This window comes from Lepidochelys olivacea (genome assembly GCF_965140295.1).
Source record: "Lepidochelys olivacea isolate rLepOli2 genome assembly, chromosome: 2".
Lineage (NCBI taxonomy): Eukaryota > Metazoa > Chordata > Testudines > Cheloniidae > Lepidochelys > Lepidochelys olivacea.
The window spans coordinates 30163582-30178038 of NC_140412.1; the positions used below are offsets into that span (position 1 = coordinate 30163582).

General features: G+C 40.7%; 1 protein-coding gene across 2 annotated transcripts in view; it reads left to right on the top strand.

The window, feature by feature from the left end:
* CSMD3 (CUB and Sushi multiple domains 3) overlaps nt 1-14457 on the top strand; it is a 1240207-nt gene that overhangs the window by 825515 nt on the left and 400235 nt on the right. For both annotated transcript variants that reach the window (XM_084620231.1, XM_084620232.1), the window contains one exon: nt 12854-13023. In XM_084620231.1, the coding sequence (XP_084476357.1) occupies nt 12854-13023 (170 nt within the window). The remainder of the gene's footprint in view (nt 1-12853; nt 13024-14457) is intronic.

A 14457-nucleotide genomic window follows, 5' to 3' on the forward strand; every position in this document is an offset into this window, starting at 1 on the left:
TCCTCACCACAGGACCTTGCTCCTGATGCCTGATAACTCTTGTATTCCTCAGTCCTCCAGCAGTATGCCTGCTCACTCTCAGCTCTTTGTGCGCCTCTTGCTCCCAGCTACTCGCATGCACCTCACTAACTGAAGTGAGGTTCTTTTTAAATCAGGTGCCCTGATTAGCCTGCCTGTCCTAATTGATTCTAGTAACTAAATTGGTTCCAGGTGTCCTAATTAGCCTGCCTGCCATAATTGGTTCCAGCAACTTCCTGATTGTCCTGGAACAGCCCATTATCTTGCTCAGGGAAAAGGGACCTGCTTAATCTAGGGCTAATGTATCTACCTTCTATCACTCTCCTGTAGCCATCTGGCCTGACCCTGTCACAATGGAAATCCATCCCAGTTTAGTTTTATGGTTTAATAGGTTATTGATTTGTTGTGTTCATATCTGCATGATTGTATGCTAATGGTATCAGGAGTCTTTTAGTGTATTTTAAGCTGAAACTATTTCAGAGATGCATTTTAACCAGAATCCCTCCACAGTGTTTCGGAGTCAGAGTGAAGAATAACTTTCTTGTGGCCAACAGTGTCCATAGAGATAGTGCCCACACATTGACTGTCCTCATGCCTCCAATCCAGGGCATAAAAAGGCACCAGCAGGGCCATCCCCAACCATGACTGAGCTCTTTCTTGCCAGCTGTGGCTGTGAGTTGGGATTTGCAGTGACTGCTTCTTTGTACACTGTGTGCCCTTCTTTTATATGCAAATTCTATAAATAAATAGTTAGGTACTTAGTTACATTAGGGCTTGTCTATACTTACAGGGCTTCAGTGGTGCAGCTCTGTCATAGAATCATAGAACATTAGGGTTGGAAGAGACCTCAGGAGGTCATTGAGTCCAATCCCCTGCTCAAAGCAGGACCAACCCCAAATAAATCATCCCAGCCAGGGCTTTGTCAAGCTGGGACTTAAAAACTTCTAAGGATGGAGATTCCACCACCTCCTTAAGCAACCCATTCCAGTGCTTCACCACCCTCCTAGTGAAATAGTTTTTCCTAATATCCAACCTAGACCTCCCCCACTGCAACTTGAGACCATTGCTCCTTGTTCTGTTATCTGCTACCACAGAGAACAGCCTAGCTCCATCATCTTTGGAACACCCCTACAGGTAGTTGAAGGCTGCTATCAAATGCCCCCTCACTCTTCTCTTCTGCACACTAAATAACCCCAGTTCCCTCAGCCTCTCCTCATAAGTCATGTGCCCCAGCCCTCTAATCATTTTAGTTGCCCTCCGCTGGACTCTCTACAATTTGTCCAGATCCCTTCTGTAGTGGGGGGAGCAAAACTGAATGCAATACTCTAGGTGTGGTCTCACCAGTGCCAAATAGAGGGGAATAATCACTTCCCTCGATTTGCTGGCAATGCTCCTACTAATACAACCCAATATGCCGTTGGCTTTCTTGGCAACGAGGGCACACTGCTGACTCATATCTAGTTTCTCATCCACTGTGATCCCCAGGTCCTTTTCTGCAGAACTGCTGCTTCGCCAGTCGGTCCCCAGCCTGTAGCAGTCCATGGGATTCTTCCTTCCTAAGGGCAGGACTCTGCACTTGTTCTTGTTGAACCTCATCAGATTTCTTTTGGTCCAATCCTCCAATTTGTCTAGGTCACTCTGTACCCTATCCCTACCCTCCAGCGTATCTATCTCTCTCCCCATCTTAGTGTCCTCTGCAAACTTGCTGAGGGTGCAATCAATCCCATCATCCAGTTCACAGATAAAGATGTTGAACAAAACTGGCCCCAGGACTGACCCCTGGGGCACTCCATTTGATACCGGCTGCCAACTAGATATCGAGCCGTTGAACACTCCCTGTTGAGCCTGACAATCTAGCCAACTTTCTATCAACCTTATAGTCTATTCATCCAATCCATACTTTTTTAACTTGCTGGCAAGAATACTGTGGGAGATAGTATCAGAAGCTTTGCTAAAGTCAAGATATATCACATCACCACTTTCCTCATATCCACAGAGCCAATTATCTCATCATAGAAGGCAATCAGGTTGGTCAGGGAAGACTTGCCCTTGGTGAATCCATGTTTACTGTTCTTGATCACCTTTCTCTCCTTCAAGCGCTTCAAAATGGATTCCTTGAGGACCTGCTCCATGATTTTGCTTGGCGCTGAAATGAGGCTGACTGGTCTGTAATTCCCTGGGTTCTCTTTCGTCCCTTTTTTAAAATATGGGCACTATATTTGCCTTTTTCCAGTCGTCTGGGACCTCCCTAGATCACCACAAATTTTGAAAGTTAATGGCCAATGGCTCTGCAATCACAGCAGCCAACTCCCTCAGCACCCTTAGATGCATTAGATCTGGACCCATGGACTTGTGCACATCCAGCTTTTCTAAATAGTCCTTAACCTGTTCTTTCACCACTGAGGGCTGCTCACCTCCTCCCCGTACTGTGTTGCCCAGTGCAACAGTCTGGGAGCTGACCTTGTCTGCGAAGACCAAGGCAAAAAAAGCATTTTTTTTCACATGATCTGTCACTATGTTGCCTTCCTCATTCAGTAAGGGTCCCACACTTTCCCTGGCCTTCTTCTTGTTGCTAACATACCTGTAGAAATCCTTGTTCCTCTTCACATCCTTTGCTAGCTGCAACTCCAGTTGTGCCTTGGTCTTCCTGATTATACCCCTGCATGCTCTAGTAATATTTTTATATTCCTTTCTCATCATCTGTCCAAATTTCCACTTTTTGTAAGCTTCCTTTTTGAGTTTAAACTCACTGAAGATTTCACTGTTAAGCCAAGCTGGTTGCCTGCCATATTTGCTATTCTTTCTGCACTTCAGGATGCTTTGTTCCTGCGCCCTCAATAAGGCTTCTTTAAAATACAGCCAGCCATGTCACTGTAGCGCTTAGTGAAGCCACTACCTATGCCGATGAGAGAGCTTCTCTCATCGGTGTAGGTACTCCACCTCCCCTAGAGACAGTAGCTCTGTCAATGGGAGAATGCCTCCTATCAATATACCACTGTCTATACTGGGAGTTCAGTCAGTATATCTGTGTGGTTCAGGGTCCACACCCCTGTACGACATATTGAAACCAACATACATTTGTTTACCTCGGAGGTACTGTTGGTACCATTTTGGTTGTCATGACAGAACATAAATCCGCAGATTTCAAGAACTGCCTGTCTTGTGAGGTAGTAAGGTCATTGAGCAATGGCTATGTACAGATCATTCTCAAAAAGAGCAGAGAGAGAGTTTCATCTGATAATGTTCTTCACAGAGAGGGCTATGTGCCCCGCTTCTGATCCTGGCTTGCGTGGGCAGACTTATCTGATTACTCTTCTCCAAAGATTGCTCCAACTACTACTACTAATAGGGTCTGAAACCCCTTGTATAAAAGACCAATCATCTACCTGTCAGAAAGCCTTGAGTGAGGGAAGGAAAAACTGCATCAGACTCACAGGAAGAAGAGACAGAAATCTGCTCCAAGCTTTCAACTTCCAAGGCCCTTTGATGGAATAGCTCAAGATCTAAGACAGATTCTTTTTTGATTGTCCTCTGCATAGTCCCGCTTTTGCAATGCACTGACTGGGTGCAACAGCCTGGTGGAATTTTGTAGCAGCAGCGCCCATTGGGAGCACCTTGCCCCTCTCATACACAGCTCTCAAGCACACTCAGGGGTTGTGGCGATAGGAAGAGTGCTAGTTCCCGTGCCCTCTCAGTTCCTTCCAACTGCTGCAGCATTAGAAGGTGCGAGCCTCCTTCAATCCATTAGCATTGTACTAGCTACGTGCCTTTGTATTTTTTTTTAAAGGTAATCATAGTTAGCAGTTAGGTTACATTAGTTAATGTAAATAGTATAGCAGGTTTTTTTTAGTTAAGAATTTCTTACTGCCATGGCAGGAGCCACTGTGAAGAAGCACAGCTTCAAACAGTGTGTGTCCTGTCCAGCAGGCTTCTGATCTTCTCATACGCACAGCCAGCACCTACAATGCTTGGGTGAAAATCATTCACCAGCACACCGTCAGATAAGCTCTGCCTTCACTCCTTGTACCGAGAAGGAGAGACAAAATATACTGCAGAGCCCTCAGTTATTTATCAACAAACCTTCGGGATCTGGTAGCTCTAAGGAATCTGATAGTAAGAATAGGAGACCAGAATAGCCTCTGACTATGTCCAGATCCAAAAAGCCTTTTAGATCTGAGACAAGAGCTTCAGCTCCAGTGCCAGGCTCTAGTTACAAATCGACTTTCATCCCCATGCCCAGATCCCAGGGTCTGACTTTAGCCACAGTACATTCCTAATCAGTCCTGTATCCGGACAAGCATCCTCAGGATATGCAAAATATGTTGGGAGCATCTACCTCAATGCTGAGGAAAAGAAAGGACAAACAAAAGCATATATCCAGTGGCTCCTCAGATCACTTACAAATCATGGATCCAAAATTTAAATACTCAGGATCTCAAGATGGATCCTAGAGTATGGATTCAATGGTGAGACCTTCGGATCCATTTGGGCAAAGCCAGCTACATGTAACAGAGGTTACAGCTCAAATTCATCTGGATCCTTCCCCTTCTTCAGATCTGATCAGATCATATTTCTTGCTGGACAAAAGACCAAAGTGAGAAGTGCAGAGAGAGAGAGAGAGGTCTCCAGAGTTGTTACCACCACCACCTCAGACCCCTATAGTGTCAGCAGGAAAGACTTGTCCTTCAGTTTTGGGACCCCTTTTGGGTTTGGGGTCCCTACATTGTAAATCTCACCAATGGCTTCTATATCAGATCCAGGATTGAATTTACAATTGGAGGTTGAACTGGATCCTGTGATTATGCAGATACCAAATTGGGGAATTTGGTGGGCCTGGACAGTGCCTCCTTACTCCTTCTGTCTACTCTTGCCAGACTAGAAGGTTGAAATGTCTAATGCTGGAGCAACATCCTACCCAATCTATGGATCTGAGAGGTATGGACCCAAGGGATACAGATCCGAGAGTTACAAGAATTCCACCTCCCCCACCCTTTCAAACAGGGGCATTCTCAGAAGAGGATTACCAGGAGGGACCTCCACAGTATCAATGTTCCCTCTAATTTTTAACAGGCTGTGTGCACAAAAAATGTCTTCTGTGCCGCTGCCAAAGCAAAAAAAAAAAAAAAAGCCGAAGCTGGAATGCGCACGATATTTTGCCATGTGCGCGGGGTTTAAGATCTGTGCACACAAGCACATGCCACACCTTAGAGGAAACAATGCATAGGATAACTTCCAACATGATGTCACAGAGACACAGAGTGACTCATGTCTTGATGACAACATCAGAATAGTGACAGCATCATCTTCTGCTGAGGATGCAATTCAATTTCATGAATTGGTTGACAGGATGGCATCAACTTTAAAATTATCATCAGTAGCTCTGTAGCTTTGTAGGAGCCTTCACATCCAGTTTTTGATATTGTGGCATCTACTGCCAAGGCTAAAGTCTCCTTGCTTATATTAGAAGGGTTGTGGCAACTGGCAAAATCCCTTTGGTCGAAACCATCTTTGTGTCAATCAATCTCTAAAAAGATGAACAAATTATATCAAATCCCACAGGAGGGATTTTCTTGTTTTTATGTACACTCTCAGCCAAACACTTTGGTTATAGCAGCAACACTGCAAAAGTCTAGATCAGGTTTTCAACCTTCCACCCCCACGGATATGGAGAGAAAAATAGATTCCTTAGGCAGAAAATTGGCTTTGTCTGCATCCTGAAACATTCACAGAGCTAGCTACCAAGCAGTTATGACTAGATATCAGTTTCAATTATGGGAGAAGATGTCTATCTTTACTAAAAAATTACCAGAAGATCAGAGGAAATTAACATTATCCCTTATTAAGAAGGGGCAAAACGTGGCCAAGCATGCTCATAGGGCATTATTCGTGACCCAGTCGCTGCATGGAATTTGAATTTGGTATGAACTCAAGACATGAATCTCCATTTGAGCCATTATGGAATTGTTCCCTCTTTCATCTTTCTATAAAAACAGCATTTATAATAACAATAACTTCCACTAGAAAAATTAGTGAGTTGCATACACTGATGGCAAACACTCCCCACCACTACTTTCTATAAAGACAAAGTAGTTCTTAGACCACATTCTCAGTTTCTTCTGAAGGTAGTTTCAGATTTCCATGTTAATCAGAGTATACATTTGCCTGTGTTTTTTCCTAAACCTCATACAAGTAAAGCGGATTCTAGCTTACATTATTTAAATACACAAAGAGTGCTCTTGTATTATCTAAGTAGAACTAAGGTCTTCAGGCCATCTCCTGTGTTAATTTGTTTCATATACTGGTACTTGGAAAGACTGAGTCATTTCAGCATAGTTCCTACCTAGATGGGTCAGGGATTACTGGGGACCTTAGAAATGCTTCATAAACTGCCCAGGCCAATGTCCTCTTTGTACACATTGTTAATGAAGAGGATCTCCATTAATCTGGAGGTCTTTGTGAAAGGATGGTAGAGGACCTATCATAGCCCTTAAAAGAATCACTATAGCGGAACATATTATGTAATGTTAAAAAATCTTCTGTGGATCTCAGGCTATGCATCATACAACAAAATATTTTATTCAAAATGCATTGGACACCACAGAGGTTGCTCAAGAGAAAGGTCTTATTCTCTATTTGTTGGTGCTATAACAAAGAAAGAGGAACCTACATGCATATGCCATGGGACTGACCAACAGTCTAGCAGCTGTAGAAAAAAACTGGACACGACATGGTGCTCAGCTTCAGCAGTCAAATCTCAGATGAAAATTATGTCATAGATTATTTACCTGCTAAATTGTGTTTAAAACCACCACAAAATCTTTGGTTCTTAATGACTCAGATGATTACCAAGCACACGATTTTACTAAAATGGAAAAGCAGGCTTATGTTCAGGATAGAACAGTGACATTTGGACCTGTCTGAGTTAGTAGCCAAAGAAATAATAGCTGATCACTATAGAGAGCAATTATGTGAATTTGAAGAAAGTTGGACCCTATTTCTAGATACATTTGGATAAAAAAAATGATGAGATGGTCCAAAGAATGGCAAACCTTCATTACTCCTGATGTCACTTCATTTTCCCTCCCCGTCCTCTTCTTCCCTCCTCTCCCTATTCATGTATGTAGTTAATTTTATTACCGTTACCTCTTCCCTAACATATTATGTCTATATAGTATTGTTTGGTTATGTATTGTCTGTCTTACAGCTTTGACAAGTTGTAAAATTGTGTGATTATGTAATTCTGTTGGTGGTCCTGTGAGGCATGAGGTATTTGGAAACATATACAAGGTGTAAGTCACTTGAATTTTTGTACTTTTAATGGTTTCTTTATGAAAATCAGTTAAACAAAAACAATGAGATGGATCTACAAAGGAAGCAACATCAATTTCCCAGGAGAAAGTCTTGTACTTTCACTAGTGTGTCAATTCACTTGCCTCCTTCAGGTGCTAGGCAGTGGATTTGACTGCTCACTTGAGAGCTTCAGATGTTCCCATACCCTCCTTTTTGGAACCATTAATACCAGTGGTGGGCAACTTGCGGCCCACGGGCCACACATGGCCCATCAAGGTAATCTAATTGTGGGCTGTGAGAAAGTTTGTTTACATTTGCACGGCCACCCGCAGCTCCCAGTGGCCGCGGTTCGCCATTCCCGGCCAATGGGAGCTGTGGGAAGCAGCGCGGGCTGCAGGGATGTGCTTCCCACTGCTTCCCACAGCTCCCACTGGCCAGGAATGGTGAATTGCAGCCACTGGGAGCTGTGGGCGGCCGTGCAAATGTTAACAAACTGTCTGGCAGCCCACCAGCGGATTACACTAATGAGTTGTGTGTGGCCTGCACGCCGCAGGTTGCCCACCACCAATTTATAGCATTTCTGTGGTTCTGAAACAACATCATCACAAATCAGCAGGTTCTGGAAATTGAAGAGGTGGGATATAGCATCCAGTTCCAGTCTCTTTTCCATTCTCAACCACCTTCTCCCTTCCTATCCAGGGACCCATCTCATGAGAGTGTCCGACATCTTGTGATTCAATCTCTTCATTTTTTAGAGCAGTAGAAGAAATCTCATCAAGGGGCTTATTCCCTTTACTTCCTCATTCCCAAAAAGCAGAGGATAGTCTTGACCCAAGACTACTAAACACCTTCATTAGATATCCCAAGTTTGGGATGGTGTCACTTGCTTCTACTATCCTATCCATAGACCTGAATGATTGGTACACTGTTCTCAGTCTCCAGGATGCCTATTTCCATGCTGTGATCTACACAGCCCATAGAAGGTATCTAATGTTCCTAGTGGGTGGTTGTCATTGCTTGCACATAGTACTACCATTTGGCCTGGTGATACCTCCCAGAGATCATGAAGTGACTTCTGGTAGTGGCGTTTTACCTGAGGAAAATGGGACTCCAAGTGTTCGCATGCTAGACAACTGGCTGATTTGGGGAGAAGCTCACCAACAAGTAACAGACTTCATCCGCCATATTCAGATGCTATTTTCCTAACTAGCTCTGAAAATTAGAAAAGACATGTCAGTACTGATCCCAGCACACACACACACCCAAAATGGAGTTCATTAGGGTCATTCTGGACTCCATGATAGCAATGATGTGTCTTCCCTCTTCTCTCTCCCAGCCTCCTCCCCCCAAAAAAATCATGCTGTGCTTGTCCTGTGCACCAATCTTCTGGCTTAGCCAAGAACAACTGTGAGAACATGTCTCAGACTACTGGGACATATGGCATCCTGGCTCAGCATGCCAGACTTTACCTTCACTGTATGCAAGAGTTGTTGAAGTCTACATCCATCAAGCAATCACCATCTGGACCTGTTGGTTCATGCTCCACCTCGAGTTCTGTTGACATTAAAGTGGTGGATGGACCCAACAAAAACCTGCAAAGGTTTCCATTCTTCCTCTCTCTGCCAATGAAAGCTCTGGTGATGAATCCATCTATGCTTGGCTAGGGAACACTTTTGGACAACTTCCTATAGCAAGACTTGTGGACCCCACAAGAATCAACCCTTCACATAAACATCCTGGAGCTGAGCCATTTACAATGCTTTCACAGTCTTTCTACTAGTCACAAAGGGGCTTACCATACAGGTCATGATGGACAAAACTACCACTGTATTTTACTTGAACAAGCAGAGCAAAGCAAGATCCACTCCCTAGTGTCAGGAAGTAGCACATCTCCAGAACTTTTGCATATGACACATAGTCACCCTGAAGGTGATTCATCTTCCAGGAATTCAAAATGTTCTACCAGATTGCTTCTATGGAAAGTTTGTTGATAACGATGGGTGGTCCATAACAGATTACATAATTTGATTGATATTCAGCAAGTGAGGTCTTGCCACCAGGAAGAATGGGAAGTGCCATCACTTCTGTTCCAGAAGGGGTCAGACTCAGGGTCCATTTCAGATGCATTCTTGATTCCAGGGTTCTTGCGTCTTTTCTACGTGTTTCTCCAATTCCATTAATATAAGTAGGCAAAATAATGATAATCCTCACCTGGCCAAGGCAATTTTCATATGCTGGTCTTCAAATCTTATCTGCACAACCTATAATAATTTTGTGACAGATACGTCAATTTCTTGCAATATCTCTGGGAGATCTTACCATATTAAGTTTAGGTATCCCTGTGGGCCATGGATTTTATGGGGTACCACAGCCTTCCAGGAACTGAGAATAGTGATGGGTGACTAGGTAAATTCACTAAGGCTGTAACATCTTCAAAGAGGTACTACCACCTTGAGAGGCTTGCCATATACTTGTTCATACTGGATTCTCCAGAGCACAAGAAACAAAGAAAGGACTTTTGGATACATAGTCTGAGTTTAAACTGACTTAGATCGAGCATTTTTGTTGTTGTTGTTGTTGCTTTTTTAAAACCAGCAGTGGACAGAACCTTCTATAAGGCAGCCGCTGGGGGGGAAGTAATACTTAGGTAAGGTTTGGAAGAACTGACATTGGCCAGATCCCCTGTTGAATCTGTGAAAGGTTATCCCTGGTAAGCTATTAGGATATGTGTAGGGCTTTTATTGTTTTTAGTATGTTTTCTCTGTAGTGCTTTTATATTAAAATAAATGTATTTTTTAGAAAGCCCTGAGTCCTGGCAGCCCCAAACTCATGGGGCTGAAGGCCAGAGACCCTGTTACCTGCAAAAATCTAGGGCACCCTGCCTATAACCTACTGAGAGCTCAAGGCGTGACCCAATCAGTTTAGGCACCCCCACCCTTTTCCTTTCGAGGGCTCAGGGTGTAAGGCACCTACCACCCATAATGCCATGCATTAACAGAGCCCAAAAGGAAGGCTTTAGGCCCTGAGCTGCCCCTTTTAAAGCCTGCATTCCCAGGAGATAAGTCAGCGACCACGCTGCCCCTTTTTGCAGCAGTGTTCATCTCCCCACCCCACAACCATAAAGTGCTGTTCCCTTCACTCCGCCAGCAATCCAAACACTCCCTCCCACATCTTAAAGTGGCAGGACAATCATTGTAATAAATTTTGCAGTTAAATTGTGGCTCATAGTTCCATGTTATGTATGAAAAATACAGCATCTCTTCAAAATTACAGTTACTCTGGTTAATTAATGCATTTTTCTGAGAATTTACAGGTTAAACTGTTAATTAGTTAAAATAAGTAAAAATGAAGCTCCTGAAAGATATTTAGCACCACATGTTAGACTTTGTTTTGTCCCTAATGATCTTAATAACAGAAAAGTAGACTCTTCAAACTACTCTTATGGTTTAAACTCACTGAAACCTCATCTTAATCTACTTTGAAGGCATTTAAAAAAAAAAATTAATGATAGCTTTTTTGTTGTTATTCATCATAAATGAAAGTTTCTTCTTCAATAGAGGTTGAAGAATACTGTTCTAGAGAAAACTGAATGAAGAATTGACTCCTTTCAAAATGACACTTATCTCCTATTGTTCTCAATAAGCAAAATGGCCATAGTCTACATTCACCTGCTCCTCTCCATCTTCTGGAAACACAGGGTCTATTAGCTTCCATAAGGGAAAAATGGGAGGCAGTGGTCATTTTGAAAGAGGGCATCTTAGCCAGCCTCAGTCCCATTGAGAACAATGGGAAATGGTAGCCATTTTGAAAGAGGGCAGCTCTTCATGAGTAATTCAGAAGAAGACAACTTTCTGCATCAGCATCTACTGAAGGAGTATTTTCAGTTGTGAAAAATAATTGCAAAGATGACCACTAATCCGTAATTTTCTTTTCAAAACTACCCATTACACCAGCTGTACTCAACAATAAGGTCAGGAGGGAGGGGGACACTAGAGATTTCACTAATGTATATGCATATGTCTATAGAGGGGAATGTGGGAGGAACTGGTGTGTTTGTGTGCACACCCACAGGGAATGTAGGGTGCAGCAAGGAGGATGAATTGGGGAAAAGGGAGTTAGTGGAGGGGAATTTGGAGGACAGAAGAGAGGAGGAAGTCAGGTCATGCTCTCTGGGTGCTTTGGCTGCTCTAATGATTTTCACACAGCTTATCTGGCCACTATGCACTTGCTACTTTCTGCTGCTCCAGGCAAAGTGCACATCTGACTTTAAAAGTTAAAAATAATGAAAAAAACTTTTAAGGTTGATAGCATATTGTATTAAAATTGTTAACAGTATAGCATGGTATAATTATTTTGGGTTTCTTGTTTGGTATGTAAAACAACGAACTAAGAAAATTTCCGAACATTAAAACCAAAGGAAAACTATGGTAAAATGGAGTTAAAGCTTAGCGTGCATACCAATGGTTTAGGGTCAAATACATTACATGGAGGATGTAACTATCCCAGAAACAAGCATTATAAACCTATAATTCAAAGGAAATTCAAAGTTCAGGTTAAATTTAAAATAAATCCAAACTTAAGATATGGAATTGCACAGTTAGGACACCCAAATAACCTTAACTTTCTCCTAAAGTGACGCAAGGTGAAGTGGGGGGCAAGGGGGAATCTAATGTCCTTTTGCTATCATTTAAATCTGTTCTGGGAAAACAAATTCTAAAATGTCTTAATCATAATCATATGACTACTAGATGATATCACTACAAGTCAGAGTTAAGGTTATTTGGTGCCTTAAGTACAGATTTCCACAAATTTGATTTTTGGATATTTTGATCTATTTTGTTTTTAACCTTCACTGTTAATTGTCTGGTTTAATAATGTTTGGTTTTGGAATAAGAACATCATAATTGTAATGTATTTTTTCCTAAATTACTATTATGTATTTTCAGCTTTAATCCCTCTTAATGGAGGTCTTGTCTGGGAATTTTCTTTTTACTCTTTTATTATTTAGATTACTCCTATTTTATTAGGTTGGTAAATTTTGAACTTATAACTTTTTATTTTACTCCATAATTTATACCATCCACCTACTGTGGTTATTTTTATTAAATTAATATTAGAGATATTTTGGTATGTTTCTGTATGCAGATCTTCCATGTGACTTCCAAAGTATCATTATTTTCATTTAATTTTTGTCTTCAATAATTTTTGAAAAAAATAACAAAGATGGAACTAAAAAAACCCAAACAAAAATAGAGGCTTGTTCAAATATTTTCCATTATTATCTTTATAATTATTATCATATTTCAAAATTATTGTATATTATTTAGAACAGTTTATTAAAGTATTTTATACATTTATGAATATTTGTGGAATCTTCAGGTGAAGAAATTCTAATAATTCACTGTCATTAATTTATTTTATAACCAGACTCTAAATAACACCAAATGTTAATGTTTTGTTAGATTGCATTAACATTCCCATACCATTATTTGAAATATTTATGTCCTCTATTAAGCTATACCTCAACATTCTGTTTTACCTGCAGCTGAATGTGGAGCCTCTGCAACAAATAATGAAGGAATTTTGCTGTCCCCCAATTACCCACTCAACTATGGAAACAACCATGAATGCATTTATAGCATTCAGGTGCAAGCAGGGAAGGGAATCAATATTTCAGCCAGAACATTTCACTTAGCACAAGGAGATGTTCTTAAGGTAGGTTGTCACTTTTGTAATGTGTCTATGTTATTTCTAAACACATCATGCTTTCATGCCATTGTGCTGTTCATCTGTTTGTAGTATTATAATTTTATGTGAGTTTATATTAATAATTGCCATTATAGTAAAATATCTTCCATCTAAAACAATTCCACATCTAATAAGTCAAGAACAAGGCAACCTTTTATCTTGTTTACAGTCTCCCATTCCTTTACATGTCCATTCTCTAACCATATATCCATGTTTTTATAGCCATAAAAACATTTTAAGACCAAGCATACTCTGCAGTCTTATATTTGTATATAAGTTTACTATGTATGTTACATACTAATCTTTTAACAGGGTTGCATGTCTCCTATGACTCATGTTTTTGCATCAAAATTTTCAAAAGTTTTGTTCTTGTCTAGGAAGTAATATTTTTTCCTCTGTCCAATTAGATTGAGAGGCTTAATTTTATATGGTTCTTGACTGGCACACAAGGAATGCACTTATGAGGGGTCTGGAATTGCATGGTATGAAGCACCTTCTGCAAAATGTTGAGCACCATCAGTTCCAGTTGGGCTCCCAGCACTTTTAAAAATTGATCTCAAATACTAACATTATTAATTTGATGTAGAGCTATCACCCTAACAATTACAGTTTTTTTAAAATGTTTGTTAGGTGTTTTTTTATGAATAGACTAACAAAATATTTACATTTCTACCTGAATACATTGCTTAGAGATTTACATTCCAGGTTAAACACTGTTAAACCATTTCTAATAGGCAAATAGGCAGAAACAAACAAAACAACAAATAGTCCCAGGCTTTATGGAAAAGCAAAACGAAAAACAAAACTAAAAAACAAACGTTAACTCCATCAAATTAACAGAAATGAACTACTTCAAAGGACTACCCAAAAATGCAGAAATTACATTCCCTATTTTTTGCTTTGCTGTTTACATAGTAATTGACTGTTTCCTTTAATTATCCTGTTACTTTATTAATTGATAAGAGAGTTAATGCTAACCATTTATCTTCAATTTAAAAAAAAAACATTAAATAAAACTAATCCTTGCAACATCCATGTGAGGTATGTAAGTAGTCAGTTTTACCAATTATGGTATTTTACAAGTGGTGAATTGAGTTAGAGAAAAGAATGATTCGTTAGAGATGAGATTTGGGCCTACATTTAGAGGTTCTGGCCTACATATAGATCACTATCCCTACACCACTGATAGAAGTAAATATACCGGTTTTTCTTTGTAGTTTTTTTATATAGAAAATTATGGATGGAATACCTCATGACCATAAATAAAATTGAACTATCCAAATCTGTTATCTATAAGTAAAAATGAAAACATTCTACAGTAGAAGCTCGGGAATGGAGGTTGTTCGTAACTCTGAAATGTTTGTAACTCTGAACAAAATGTTATGGTTGTTCTTTCAGAAG